Source organism: Calidris pugnax, unplaced genomic scaffold (assembly GCF_001431845.1).
Source record: "Calidris pugnax isolate Ruff unplaced genomic scaffold, ASM143184v1 scaffold8, whole genome shotgun sequence".
Classification (NCBI taxonomy): domain Eukaryota; kingdom Metazoa; phylum Chordata; class Aves; order Charadriiformes; family Scolopacidae; genus Calidris; species Calidris pugnax.
In genome coordinates, this window is record NW_015090830.1 from 263,435 (window position 1) to 279,254 (window position 15,820).

The window sequence follows — 15,820 nt, forward strand, 5'->3', positions numbered from 1 at the left end:
TAAGGGTTAATAGCCCTGCTAACTTCCCTACAAACTAAGAAATCTCTGTTCAGCACTATTCTGTATGCTATGTGTGCTGTAATTTTAAAGCACATTTCTCAATAATCATTCTATACCATTTTATGTTCTAATTCAAGCAAAAGTTAGAAGTCAGGAGAAGGCTGTGAGAAATCAGATGACTTGTGCAGGAGGTGAGACAAAACAATCAGAATGGAGCCTTATGTACATAAAAGGCCGGTATTAATAGGTTTGGTTCCAGTAATATGGGTCAAATTTGACCATCTTGCAATGCTTAGCATGTTACTTTGCCTGTGTACCTACTGCTTTAATGAGTGAGACTGCGTGAAGAATGATGTGCAGCTCCCCACAAGTGTGACAGCATGTGATACATTGCAAAAGGATATGCATTCTCCCTGAAACTGAGGTGAGGAACAAAACCAAACAGACCGAAGGTGATGCTCAGAAATTCCAGCTACTTCCAAGGCAGCTCACAGAAACTAGGAATGTTTAGCACATACTCTGACATATGTAAGACCCAACATTATGCCTTTTCTTCAGAACAGAGAGGGCCATATTTTTACAGCTTCTCTCCCTCTGCTTCCCACAATGAAATACCCCTTATGCAGTTTCCTCACAAATGTGGACTGTGCAAGACCACTGAAAGGACAGAAAGGAAAGCCCTATGCAAAGAGAAAATCTGATTAAGTAAAAAGAACAGTCTCTTTCCTCGTCTGTTGTATTGTTTTTAGTTCTTACCATTATGTTGTTACTTTTACCATTTAGCTTTCTCAAAAGTTTGCAAATAAGTGCTTAATACCAGCTCAAGGTACTAAAGACAATTTTAGGAAAGGCTTAAAATGAGAAACTTTGGATTTCAAAGTTTGTGACGAGCAAGAAGCTGTTCATAATGACATTCAGGGAGCTTTTGCAAACTCAAAGGCCATCTAGTGGCTAAAGTTAAAAATCACACATTTTTAACATGGTTATATTCAAGTCCTACTACCCATCTACCATACTACCCATGACACACGCACTTCTACCCAACAGACCTAAAGAACTGGAAACATTTGAAATATGAAAGTTATGGCATAGTCTGAAAATAAGCATAGCTTTTTTGGAAGTAAGGACTCTATTCAGAATGGCATCAGCAGAAATTCCTGGTGCAGGCTAAGCTCAAAATCTTCTCTTCCATGTCCTCCCCACTTGAGCCTTGAATGTAATACAAATATATTTCCCGTTGCTGGGCATTTGCAGGAATGCCTGTGTTAGGTAGTCTCAGCATCTTTAGGAATCACAAGTCAGGTTCTTCAGGGTATGATCTAGCAGATGTTCTCTGATAAGCTTCACATGCAACCTTTCTGAATCGAGAAAAATGGAAAGGTGCCTGCTGAGTTCTTAAAACTTGGTTGTGCAACTAGTCTAGCAAGGTTAACAGCAGGAGAGAAAGCATACTGTGTTTTCCATCCCAGCCTAGGTCAGAGCCAGCTGACTGTGAAGCGCTCACTGTACCAAGACAGTATATTGCACTGGTGTTACCACAGGCAGCTTTTACTTCCCAGGAAGGGCAACACTAAACGTAGCTTTTGGTATGACAGGCAATTACTGTCAGTCCGTTATGACCATTCAGTACTAGATGGATGGCAGGGCCACTTGGGCCACATCAGAACTCCTGGATGGAAAAAATCCCTAATGTACATTTCTGGTTGAAAAGCATGATGCATGGTGTTAGGAGCATAATTTCCCTGAAAGTATAACACTAATGTGATACAATGAAGAATCAGGCCCTGATTTTCTATGACAAATTCATACTTAGCCAAAACAGACTGCATTTCAGCTTACCATAACACAAGTAGATGGATAAAATCTGTTACATCATCATCTCAGTAGACATCTCTCTGCTCATTTTTATAAGCTTCCTTGATTCCTGGTTTGTGGTGGGGTGTTGTGTGGGGGGGTGATGGTTTTTTGGTTTGGAGGTTGTTGTTGTGTGTTTAGGTGGTGGGAGCTGGTGTTGTTGTGTGTTGTTGGTTTTTTTTTTGGGTTTTTTTTTTTTTTTTTTGTGGTTGGACTCGATGATCTCTGAGGTCCCTTCCAACCACTACAATTCTGTGTGATTCTGTGTGATTACTTTTGTATATGGTCCCTTAGATGTATACAGACCTACACTGACCACTGTAGGAAGTTACCACTGTAGGCCATTTACTACTGACTCAGTTATTAAAAAGAACTCCTCAAGTTCAACCTTAAATCTGAAAGCCCACTGTGCTTCCTGTGTTAACAGACTTCACTCAAGTTATTAAAAAGAATAAGGAGTGTCCCTCACAATTTTTTTCATTCTTTTGGCCCAAGATCAGATCTCTAACTGTTCCCCCTTCCCAAGTAACATAAAATCAAGGCACAGCATCAAAATCATGCTAACAAGAGCTAACATACTGTGCAGTGCTTGTGTAGCGAGGCTTTGAAGTTCTCACGTGGTTAAGCTGGATTAAGTCTACATCAGCATTATCAATGTCTTCAAAATTTACTGCACCAACACAGCCACTGTTTGGAAAGAAAGGAAATCACAGATATATACATTATTCATAAAACAGCTGGTGGAGGCAGCTGAACCATATACTACATGGTCCAAAATTCTAGTTATTTATTAAAACGGTCCACAAGAAAAAACATGGAGATGAACTGCCCTGTGTGCTTGGCATGTCCCAAGATGAAAACAATCATCTGCTGAACTTGCAGCACATAACAAATGATAGCTCTCGTACATATGTGCAGAGAGGAGGCTTGGGAGAATGGAAATAAGATAGAAGCATGTCATCTGTTGTCCTTTTGGCTATGCCCATGAACAGTCTGGGATATTCTTCCAAAGAGGACATACTGGATCCTGATTTCTATCTTACAGGTAAAGGCTGGAGTCACCCACAAGCAGAGGAGACTCAGCACACTCTCCCTTGGCACCAGAAAACACCATGAGATTAGATAACATAGTCCATCTACAACTCTTGCTTCAGAAAATGAGAGACGGATTTCTTGGGCTTAATCAAAAATGTAGAAAGTAGAAACAATCCAGGAACATTGTACTTACGTATACAAAGGGATATGACAGGTTCGATAGCTTTGGCTTACACTGTTAAAGACAAAACAGATCAATCACTTTTTTTTTCGCTAGACAGAATATTCTGATAGAATATTTATGAGGTCCCAAAAGAGAGGTAGTGACAAGTTGAAGTTTTTGTCTTGGAATGATGCAATGTTCAGTTGAATTTGGTAAAAGACCGTGGTAAATGATTAGGTTGCCATATATGCTAAATGACCCTGTTCAGCAGACAGAATCTTGTCTTTTAATCTTCATCATCAGATACTGGGACCTCAGTCAATTCCCTAGAATAGCATAAGCAAGTTTTCTTCAAAAATGTACTTCTCTACTTGTACCAGTTCTTTCATTCAACTCTTGAGACCATGGGAAAATTTAATATCAGATCTGAATTTTTCCCTTGGTCTGTCCCTGCAAGCTGCTTTCACTATCCATGTCTACATTCCTTTGAAAGAGAAATATTGAAGAAACCCCGATGACAGTGTTTTCTATCTCCCTTCCACCCTGCAGAGCTACCTGTCTCTCCCATTGTATGCCTGACTGTGCCTAGTAGCAGACCTGTCCATTGAGTTTGGCCCAGCAAACCTGCTAGCTCATGGCCTGGAAAGGATGCAAGTTCTAGTTTCCCTATCTTGCTTTGACCAACCTTTCCTTCCCCATCTCGGCTCTTATCTGAGCCCTTCTGAATCTCCTGTCACCCTTTACTTGGCTCATCTAAAATGGTCTGCTCTGAGACAGAACAGAGTAAGTGAAATACAGAGTGATGAAAAGACAAGAATGCACAGGTGACTGGTTTTGATTCTACAGACAGCAGATAAAACCTTGAGTTTGTAAATATATATTGACTACCCATGTGTTTTCATAAATGTTATATCTTCATGAAAACATCAGATGTATGAAGTCATGACAATCACTCATTTACAGATTTCTTCTAACATGCTTTTTATATTTAATGCTCACAGGAGAAGCATGTTAGAGTATACTTCTGATATAGTTATTGACTGGCTATCTCAACATCTCTAGTTAGAGAATGCTGTGGAATTTAGTCTTCTGAAATAACTGTATGCAGCCTTCATAAAGGAAGTGTTCAGAGGACCCCAATATTCACAAAAAAAATGAAACTTACAAATTAACAGGTCTCTCTGGAGATGGAAAAGATCTTGTTTGAAATCTGTCCCAGAGGACTCCAATAACCTAAAATTGTAATTAGATGCTTCTTGTAATGCAACATTACCTTATTTATTTGGCTTAATAGTTTTTCATGCAGAATTCAGAACCAATTACAGGACTGAAGTTTAGTTTAGCAAAAATAAGAATTATTACAATTAATAATCACAACTAAACTAACTTAACGTGAGATTTGTTATGCTACAGCATCATTCCTATCAACAAATTTTTCATCAATATCCTTGTCCTCTCCTTTGGTACTGTGCACACATATCTTTTTCTGTACCAATTGACAGGGGAGAGGGAGGGAAAAATACAAAATAATTTGAGGTAATTACTGGAGTGTGCTGATGACCTTAAATGCACACTTGAGACTGTTTTTACTTGAAAACATTGCTGTGGGTTTATGTGTAAGGCCTACACAAAATTTAGGCTACATTTCATTAGCAAAACCTAAAACCTGTAAGCAAGTAATTGTTCACTGACTTGGCTTATTTCAGGTTCAGGATTGTATCTCCTTTCTGTAAAACGGTGGGAAACAGCATCAGGCAATACTTCCACTGTTGATTCTGGAGGCTGGATTTTGGAGGGTAATATATTATCCCAAGGAACTTCTTCATAAGCTCTAGAATAACAATAAAAAAAGATAAAAATGTTCCCAATAATCATCAGTGAATGACATTGGTAGCTACACAATAAGAAATTATGCGACAAAGAAAGATGTAGAAAATAACAAAGGTCTATATTTCTAATTTAAAGGAAAATAATAAGCCTGGAATATGTTGCTTGTTGGGGTACAAGTAGTTATGGTACAGTTTCACAGGCTTATCTTTAAAACTTTCTCACTCACTAATTGAAAGAGGTAGTTTATCTTCCAAGAAGCTTACAGTGATGATGGGATTTATTTTTTCTAAATTTGAATAATCAGTTAAGTGAGACGAGACATAAATAGAGATTAGACACCAGTCATATCATGCCTGTGACAGGCGTTGAAGACAGATGTACAGAATGCCCTTTTGGAAACTCCAGTTTCTCTTCACTGCCTATAGAGGAAGTGGAGATGAAAGGCAGACATTGGACGCAAGCTTTTAGGTAACTAAAGTTCATGAGATGAATCCCATTCTGAATTCTGTTAAAACACCAGAATTTTGAGTGACAGAAAAACTGTTTGTAGTCTTATATGTCTACTGTTACCTAAAGGTGCACAGTAGCAAAAAGAAACTGAAAAAATGAAGCAAAGCACAGGCAAAAACTGTTTTCAAAAGAAATCGTGTCTCACCTTTGAGTATTTGACTTGTAGAAATAGTCCTTAGCTTTTTTTTCTCTCCACCTTGATTCCTAAGAGAAATCAAAAACATGGCAGAAAGCAATGCTATCAACATATATGATACTATGATTTCTTGCTTAAAGAGTGAACTGTATGCACTTGCATTTTCCTGGTTTACTATCTTCTCTTGCATTAAAACTTGAAACATGTAATTTCATTCCCATACTTCACCAGCCAGCACTGGAGATCAAGAATGGATCTGAGTTTTAGTCAGGAAGGAAAATTTAATGTAGTGAGTACAAGTTTAAAAACTAATAGAATGTCTTTGCCTCCCTACTCCTCAGGAAAGTAGCCTTCCATTTGTTGTATTATTTATAAAGTGGCATAGCAAGCGCGTTTTGCAGTCCCTCACATATGCCTGATGTATTTTCATGATGCCCATTGCTACAAATTGTGTTCCTCAGGGTTCAATTCTAGGGCCAGTTCTGTTCGGCGCATTTATCAACAATCTGGGTGCAGGAGTTGAATCCACCGTTAGCAAGTTTGCTAAGGTGCTGTTGACTCTCTTGAGGGACAAAAGGCCTTACAGAGGGATCTCGATAGATTGGAGCATTTCATCCCGTTAATCAGTGAGCTATGATTAACTGAATGAAATTTAAGAAGTCGAAATGCCTCATCCTGCAACCAGGATGCAGTAATGCTGGGCACAACTATAAACTGGGAGAGGAGCGACTGGAGAGCAGCCCTGCAGAAAGGGATCTGAGGATGCTGGTCACCAGCAGGCTCAACAGGAGTCACTGTGAGTCCTGGCAGCCACAAGGGCAAACTGCATCCTGGGGTGCACCAAACACAGCACAACCAGCCAGTCAAGAGAGGCGATTATCCTACTGTATTCAGTGTTGGTGCAGCCTCACTTTAAGTTCTGTGTGCAGTTCTGGGCCCCACAATTTAAGAAGGATGTGAAGCGACTTGAATGTGTCCAGAGGAGAGCAACAAAGCTGGTGAAAGGGCTGGAAGGAATGTCCTGTGGCTAAGGACTTTGGGCTTGTCTAGTTTGGAGAAAAGAAGGCTGAGAAGTAACCTCATTGCTTCCTCAGGAGTGGAAACGGAGCTGGAGGTGCTGATCTCTTCTCCCTGACATCCAGGGATAGGATGTGTGGGAATGGTTCAAAGCTGCATCTGGGAAGTTCCATTAGGACTGCTTCCATTAGGAAGCATTCCTATACCAAGAGAGTGGTCACACACTGAAACAGGCTTCCTAGAGAGTTGGTCGATGCCCCAGGCCTGTCAGTATTTAAAAGGCATTTGGACATGCCTTTTGGACTAGATGATTGTTGCAGGTCCCTTCCAACTGAAATAAGTCTATTCTATTCTAATATTCTAACTAAGAATAGCATGTGCAACACTTTAAGGACTATGAATACTCTCATCAGTGTAAGAGGATGAAAGATACATTTTCAGTATGGGGAAGACTTAGTTGCACTATGGAATAAGGCAGTGCCTAAGTTTATATAAGAGGATTTATGCCAAGTACGAGGTTTTGGTATCTTCTGTACCTTCTGGCATTTTCTCTCTATCTCCAGTTACACATATCAGTCTCACATTACAGTCTAAATGCCTTAATCAGACTAATGGTACAAAAAAAATTGTACAAAAAAGTAAAAATTATTGGAGTGATGGCCACCATTAAAACCTGGTCATGCTAACACACAGCCACCTGAAATATAGCCCTTATTTCAATGTAATTGGATGAAGAAATGAAAAAGTCTTATTTCACTACACTACCGTAAATGGAAAGCAGACTAGAAACAAAATGGTTTAAGTATGTTTTCTGTCATTACAAGAAGAGTACCAGACACTTGCCTTGATAATGGGATCCATATAAAATGCAAAAATACAGTTTTGGTCAGGTAGAGCTGGAACACCTTTCACTGGAGTCCTCCAATCTGAAAGAAAGGGCTTCCTATTGTGTTAATCGGTCGCAGCAATCCTTATTGTTTTAAACTGGATGAAAACAATTCATGGCTTCCCATAAAAATCAATGTACTCATGCTCAGCTACCTGTTACTATTCTGAATTACAAACTTCCACAAAAATACATTAAATTACATGGAAGATGAAAATAAGTTATAAATAATACCAGAACATACATTGCTATGGTTTGGTCTACTTCACATATTGTAATGTACAGTACTAACTGTATAAAGGAAACTATTCAAATTAGCAAACATAACAGTAAAAGCTTCTTAATGCAAGTCAAACTAGTAAATGCATATTGCATTTCCACAGTCACATAATTTTTGCCAACCCTGATAGCAATAAACAAGCTATTCCATGAGCAGTAGGTGACTGATTTCCTAAAGATATTTCTCTCTCTCCTTCATCCTCCCAACTTCATATTCCAATAATTTGAAGTCTTCCTGAGCAAGTCCTGTAAATCAGGCTTACCCACCAAGAGGCCATATCCTAATGTTACTGTAGAGTCACATATGTGCTGATGGTGAGCCAGTATGCACATGCTGATAACCAAGTGAGCTGCTGCCAAATAGCAATATGTTATAATGCCCTAGTCTCAGATCTCTCAAGAGAAGACTTGTTTATGTCTTTCCTCTCACCAGACTTCAACCTTCAAAAATCTTGCAGGGCTGCAAGTATCCTTGAGATGTTTACATCTCCGTCATATTTGGCAGAAATTCGCCAATGGGGTCTAAAGTTATTAAGGGAGAACCAAGAGATAAATAATCAAGACAAATGGAAACAACTTGTCTCCTTAGAGCATCAGGATAAAATCAACAAAACAATCCTAAAACTAAGGTAAGGCGTATGTATGAGAGTATCGTTCAAACTGCTGCACCATTAACTAGCATAATGCTTTTGGTGACTTTAGGAAAGGTGTATTTCTAAATATGCTTTGTTATACTATAGTAAAAGAGGCAGGCAGCCATACAGCCATCACACCACTCCCTCTACGAACACTGGAAACTATTACTTAGAATCAAAAACACATCACTTAGTTTTTAATCTGCTTTTTACTTACAGACCCCTAAAATTTTCCAATGCATATGAAAACCTTTACATAGTGAATTTAAGCTACCTAAAGCTGAAATAATACCTTTATATTACATAACAGAGCTACTTTTCCTAGTAATTTGTAGAAATTTTAGGTATACTTTGGATAAAATAGTTCAAAGACGAAAAGCTGAAAACCACCATGTAGAATGCAAAATTAGTTCTTGCAGAACTAATTACCCTGACAAAGTTTAAAGAAAAGTCACAGGTTTCGGTAAAAGACACTCAGTTTAGTATGTTAATGCTATATGTAGGTACTGAAATAATATGACCTGGTTTTTAAAAGAGCTTTTTGTGCAGTGTGCTATAACTTTAAGTTGGTACTTTTGAAAAGCTTGACAGAATTTGTGGATCTTTGCCCTCTAAAGAGCTTTCACACTGAATCACTCTCCAATTAATTCTTTTGGAAAGAATTCTCTTAAACAGGTAATGTGCATGCAGTAAAGATTGTGGCTGCATCTTCTTTGCCTCAGCTTTGTGTAAACTTTGTCATCGGCAAATATACAACTTGTACTCATATTGGAGTAATTCTTCCACTAAGTTTTATGTCTGAGATGATGTAATTAGTTAGTAGGTATGCATGTACTAGTGCCCTCTCCAGTAAAGAGGTAGATGGCTTAAATATATCCATACATATGTCCCGGTAGTTCCACAAAAATAGTCCTTCTCTGGTCTACTGACTAAAGAGCTGAAGGTTACAACTGATATTCCTTGTGTTGTATGTGTAAAACACTCATGTCAGCTACAATGTCCTTAGGAGGACACATATATAATTTACATTTCCTTTGATAATTGTACGTATGCATTTCTAGAGACCTCTGCTCTTGCACTGTATATTGTAATTTGCCATCTTGACTCTACTGACCTACAGCTGGGATGATTAATCTTCTAACATTTACTTCTCCTTTTGCTTTCAGTGGAAAGATCTAGCATAAAGCTGCAATGATTTTTTCTTTAAATCAACTTTCTTGAGGTTTCAATGCCCTTTATGATTTTCTCAGTCCACAGGATTAAAAACGGCATGATCTGTTCTTGTCCAAGTTGGGAAATCAGTGTCTTGGCTTTGTCACTTCTAATTAATGACAAGTTTGATGATACTGTCAGTTTCAGTTTATTACTTAAAATAATCTCCTAATCTGACAAAGCAGGATTCAGTCACGGATAATGATGGTGGGCAATTTCTGTTTTGGATTCTGAGTCAGAAACTGAAGATGTAATCATTCACATTTCTAAGCTGTTTCCCAGAACCCATGAATGCCACAACACGTTTTTGCTTTGTTTTCAAAGGAAAAAGTGAGATTCTTCTGTCGCCACATGAACACATATGCAGAGAGGTTTCACAAAATCAGCAGTCTCACACGCTTCAGTGCATCTCGCTGTCATTCGAAAACTGCACAATTTTTGACCTCTTATATTTTAAAATTAGGAGCATTGACTTCAGTGGGCACAAGAAGAAGTAAGAACGCCAACTGAAGGGTTTACAGAGAACTCTTCCAAATTATTTTGATTAATTATTTGGCTAATTATTCTCTTTATATATGAAAATAAATATAACCTATTAACACTACTACTTCTCTCTCTTCTACTCCTTTGAAAGAAAAAGCTACAAAAAGCTTTCACCTCCTCAAAACTAATTAAGCATAAACCCCATCAGTTTATATTGGAAAGACATGCACAGCAAAAGAAGCTACAGAGACAGAACAAGTTGTTGAATAAACAAAACATCACTCTGCTATTGGGCAAGTGGAAAACAAACGCACAGTGAAATACCTAACTGTAGGGACGATAAATAATCAAATCCTTAGTGAAACCACAGTTATTTTATTCAATGACACTCAGCTCTCAAAAAATTATTCTGAGTTTTTATGCATTATTTCCAGATGACCTACTAGCTTATTAGGCAGTACAGTATTACACATTTTGTTATTGGTAATTATTTAACAGCAGAGATATCCTTGAGCCTACTGTAGGCCATTTTGCATTCTTAGTTGAATTTGTTTATATCTTACAATAGTTATGAGCAATGCATGTTATTTATGAGTGTCCTTGAATTTTTAATTTGATGTTTTTCAAGTTGCACTTCTTTTTGCTCTTTGCTTTACATTTTGTTGCCTCTGACTGATCTTTGTTCTTTCTCTTTCTGCAGGCAGGTAAAAGGTTTTGTATCACTAAGTTCCTATGTTACAAACTGGGGCTGCACCAGTATCACCTACAGTAATTTTCTATCATTATTTGAAAGGTAGGAGAGGCTGGAATCCTACTTTGATATCCCTCACACTCAATGTGCTGCTTAATCCTGGATTACTCTGTGACAATTTCTTCTCCAGAGTGATGATTACTCTGGAGAAAATGCTTCTTACTTCAGGATACAAAGCATCAGGAAAGGAACTCTTCCTATACAAAGGCCATTGGGAAATGTGTTTAATGTGAAAACAATTATTTCAGCAAGTTCTGCGTAAAATTCTTCAACAGAGCTTCTTAAAGTAACAATGGGATAAAGATAAGATCTTCACACAGATAAATAAATGATTGGAAGATCAGAGAAGGAAGGAAGGGGTAAATGATCAATTCTCCAGAGGGATAGAGATCACCCATAGAGACCTAGAGGTAACACATGAGGGTTTAGGACTTTTTTGCTTAACATATTCACAAATTTCATGGAAATAGAGGGTTGGAAGCTAAGTGATGGGTTCAAAAAGCAAGCAGATATACTAACAAAGGCAAATACATGAATCCATCACCACTAACTAGAAACACACCATGAATCCATGGTCCACAAATCACCACGATAGCAAAATCTGCGCAGGAAGTATGATGACATTCTTTGTTAATTATCGATAGTCTTGGATGGAATATTCAATTAATTGGGCTTTTGGACAAATCCAAATATGGCTACTCTAGCAGCAGCATGAGCTAACTGCTTATTTCTTATTAAATAGGGTTACTATCAAGTCTATAGGTAAACTTTATAGTATTTCCCATTTTCTAGTTTTTGTAGAAAACTGTATCTACAGATGTAGGGGCAAGAAGTCATCTCTGTTCCTTATCAGACTTTTCAAATACCCTGGTTCCTTCTGCAATGCCCATGCCCATCTCTGTGTTAAGCCACACAAAAATGAATAATAATTACAAACTGGATATGAGGGCTTCATCACCAGGTTTCCAGGTACAAATATGCCTGCACAGTCAAATTCTGAGGTCCTCCTAAACACTGCAAAGAAACTTGAGACCACAGGGAAAAGGTTACAAAATCCTGTTGTCATATAAGCGAGAGAAGGGGACTCTACCAGCAAACATTATCAACTTCCTGAAGACCTTGTCTTCTAGCACTGAGCACCTTCCCCATACTGGTCAACAATATGCAAAGAATAGCTCTTTAGCTGTCTCCCTTCTCTGGTAGGCTCTGATTGATTCTCCAGTCTTCAAACAACCATCTTAATGGCTTCTCAACTTTGCTTTGCTATCACAGAGCCTCACTGTTCAATAAACTTGCTTTGCTCAGTAGATGCAAAAGGGAAGTAGGGCTGGGGAAGTCCAAAGGAACACTGTTGACTGCCAAAGCCATAGCACTACATTTTTTCACAAGAGAGCCTCCTGTCTGTTGCGGATGTTATATACTTCAGCTCATCCGTCCCAAAGGCTGCTTCTGTCTGATTTTTTTTCAGTTCGTCCCCCACACAGTGGAGAAAGTGACTGTAGAATTGACTTGCAAAATGTCTGACTGATCTCTCTTTCAGCACAACTTCCCCAAACAACTTAGCTGTGGAATGTCTCGGGACTGATATCTAGAAGGATTAGCAACTTTCATTACATCACGTGCCTGGGGGTTGGTAGCTGGGTTCTCTGAATCATATAGCTGCAATCTGGAATTTGTTTATGCAGTCTCATTAAAAATAGTAGCTTAAAACTCAACTCCTTTTTGTATCTATATTCATATATTTGTAGTTAATACCTCAGCATCACAGGAAAACTTGCAAATTAATACTAGGTTTGGTAGAACATTTGCACAGCTTTCCTTAAGAATTTTATTCTGGACTATATCTGTTTCAAGGTTTTGTCCCTGAGTTGAGTTTGACTTTTTCCAACAGCTTCAGTGGAGTCAGTACCTCACTCTAATACTCAACTTTACCCAGTGAAAAATCACCAGAAAGCCACCAGACTGCATCTATCTGCTTTCTAGAACTACTCTCCATTTCGGACCACTTTCTGGAGTGCAACCCGAGTTACTGACTTGATGACATTTAGTTTCAGATTTTGTCTGTGTTCATTTCAGGTGTGTCTCTGTCTCCCAGAGTTTCTCTCTCCTTGTCTGCTTTTCTCTGCATTGGAAAAATTAATGGTCAGATAGAATCGCATATCTCAAATCTTCTTTCCCCTTCACTTTTCCAGAGACTTGCAGAAAAAAACACCACAAAACTGATCAGTTCTGATTGGTGTCTGAGGTCTAATTTCACATGGAAATAGAGAACACAGTAACTGAGAAATAACAGTGAAAATTATATGGGATGAGCAAGTGAAAAAAAAAGAAAAAATTATGGAGTAATTTCTTGGGTTCTTTCGGATTCTGTTATATGACTGAGTAAGCTTAAAGTGATTTAAGATGCAAAGTTCAGAGACTGAAACAAGGAACCAAAAACACTGCCTGAATTTATAGCATGTAGAGACTTTATGGTGACAATAACATGGATAAAGTATAGCTAACCATGAAGCGCGTGTCATCTCTGTATAGTAAAATGGAAAAAGAAGCTTATTTAAATTTCTTTACTGTGTTCTAAGAAATGCCTCTCCCCATCTATAAGTGTGTTGCCTGAGTTCTCATAAAATTTTGTTCTAGCTGTAATGAGCAGTTCTCTATGAAAATAATTGGAATTGGCTTAATCTTTATACAAATTCAACCATATTGCTTACTGCTAATTATGTCTGCCTTTAGAAGCCCTGGGTAAATATTTCTTCATTCCAGAATTTTCTCATGAAAATTCTGAATATTTGCAACCAACCCAATTTTGTTTCACGTTAAAAAGAGTGAATTTCCATTTTGACGCTGTAATTAGTATGAAACACTCAGACCCAACTTTATGGGTAACACATTGATATAAAATAAGAGGGTAATATGTACTTTGACCAACATGGGATGGCAGTCCTAAAGAACGGTTCTCTGATCAACTAGACACTGAAATTGGTCTTTAGATGCCCTGCAACTTGTCAGGAATACTAAAAGACACAGAAATATCCAGGGGACTTCCCAAAGCTGGAATGATTTGTTATTTTAGTTTACATTAAAACAGGTGCTCATTAGGACTACAGTATGTAACTTCACAATTTACCTAAACAGATTTTTTAAAACATTATTTACTTCAAAGATTTATTTTTTTTTTTAGCATTAGAATGCTTGTTAGAATTTGCTGACTGGTACTTCTTTGCTACAGCAGGGACTCACATATAAACGCTCTACTGTGGTTTTTATATTCAGTTCAAATATCCAGAGGTTGTTCTTTCAGGACCTTGGGGGATGGAGTTCGGAAACTAATTGTATTGATTTGTTAAGCATTAGGATTTTCTTTGGTGATTAAGAAATAAAAATAGTAGTTTGCTTTACCTCCGAGTCGTGCCCTAACAGAAGCAGCAGGCACAGCCCTGGAGTTCCACCTTCTGTTCTGGCTGGTCTCCTCCAGGAGAATCATCTGCCTCCTGTGGGCAGCCTGGCCTCCCTTTCCTGCGATGGGGATCCGCTGGTGAGGTTTCACATCACTGTAGTCCACCAGGGATTCAATAGCTCTTCCAACATTGGGCTGCAGGTCAGCATCTGCTCCTGGACTCACAAAACCTGAGCAGGGATCCACTAAAGGCACATCATCCCGGTGTGGGAATAAGGGGTAATTCGGCCCTACTGGAGGAGTGAATGGATGGAATTTAAGGAAAGAATTACTGTTTTTCTCTTCAAAGCTGGCAAAGTCATGTCTGTTCTCCGGACCTCTCACAACAGGCATGCACATCTTTTTTAACACACTTCGATAGTGTTGGCGATCCACCTTGTGAACTGGTTCAACTGACAAGTCAGACATTTTAAAGGCATTCGCCTGCCTTTCAACTCCATGGGAAGCCATGGTCCTCCTCTTCTATCGTCCTTATGCGACAGTAAACTTAAAAGACTCCACTTGCTCCTGTTTTTCCAAGTTTCTGAAGACCTAGCCAACAAACCACAGTAAAAGTAGAGGTTATGCTCCAGAAGATCAGTACATAGCAACTGTAAAAAGCAAGGCAGTGGTTTAACTAATGAATTCTTTCCTGAAAAAGAGATTTATCAAGCATGGTACAGAAAGAACACACCCATTGAACGAGCAGAGGTTTTGTTGCTTGGTAACGATGGAAACCACCTCACAATGAAATGTCTCCTGGTTGGAAACCTGGTTTATGCATACCAGAATAATCCAGTCCTTCAAGTGGGCACACATGGCAACTTGAAATGGCACTACTAGTTACTTATTCATCTAGTAAAGGCAAAATCAGAAAGTTTTCAGTCTTACTAAGAATTTTATAACGTTCTCATTGAAATATTTTAAAATAAACTACTCTCTAGCTATCAGAAATATGAATTAAATTGAAACTCGGGTTTAAAACAAACAAAATTTATTGAACCCATTTGGAATAAGTAAATCACATTGACATCAGTTTTGCCATTTGTTCTATCAGGCTGGCAAATCCATTAATGTCTCAGATCAGAATATGCAGCACTCATTTCTGAACCCCAAGCTCGACTGTCTTCATTTAGCAATCTAAACAAAAGCGGTCTGATTTATAGAGGTCCTCTCTGCAGAATTCAGTGCAATCTGCAAACCTCTGACATTTTGGAAAAATCCAACTATGTTGGAACAGCTCAATTCACATTATGGGGCTTTCACAGTGTCTGATCATTCTCTCATTTATGTTTGTCTCACACAGATGTATCCTACCTGAATTCCTAACTTGCTCTTGATTAACACAAAATCAGGAATGGGCACAACATGAATTACAGTACTGGTTTATAGTAATAAAAAGTTGTGTTTCATAGGGCAGAACCACGGTGGTTTTTCTTTGGAGCAGTTTGCTGATGGTCCTGAAAATAAATAAATAAATCAAGCTTCTTTCTTATTAAGACAGCTTTCATGTATAGGTCACAAAAACTGAAATGGGTAAAAAATGACAGCTGAGAACACTATATATGCAGTACCAGCATTGTAAGGCTAAGT

At 38.3% G+C, this 15,820-nt stretch overlaps 1 protein-coding gene across 1 annotated transcript in view; it reads right to left on the bottom strand.

Annotated features, from left to right (window-relative positions):
* LOC106887368 (chromosome unknown open reading frame, human C7orf72) overlaps positions 1 to 15,681 on the bottom strand; it is a 28,109-nt gene extending 12,428 nt beyond the window's left edge. Inside the window, exons 1-8 of the mRNA XM_014940830.1 lie at positions 15,545 to 15,681; positions 14,191 to 14,779; positions 7,378 to 7,471; positions 5,538 to 5,588; positions 4,745 to 4,883; positions 4,218 to 4,285; positions 3,083 to 3,124; positions 2,434 to 2,541 (exon numbers count right to left, since the gene is read on the bottom strand). Of these exons, the coding sequence (XP_014796316.1) occupies positions 2,434 to 2,541; positions 3,083 to 3,124; positions 4,218 to 4,285; positions 4,745 to 4,883; positions 5,538 to 5,588; positions 7,378 to 7,471; positions 14,191 to 14,698 (1,010 nt within the window). The 5' untranslated portion in view covers positions 14,699 to 14,779; positions 15,545 to 15,681. The remainder of the gene's footprint in view (positions 1 to 2,433; positions 2,542 to 3,082; positions 3,125 to 4,217; positions 4,286 to 4,744; positions 4,884 to 5,537; positions 5,589 to 7,377; positions 7,472 to 14,190; positions 14,780 to 15,544) is intronic.
* Between the last annotated feature and the right edge of the window lie 139 nt (positions 15,682 to 15,820).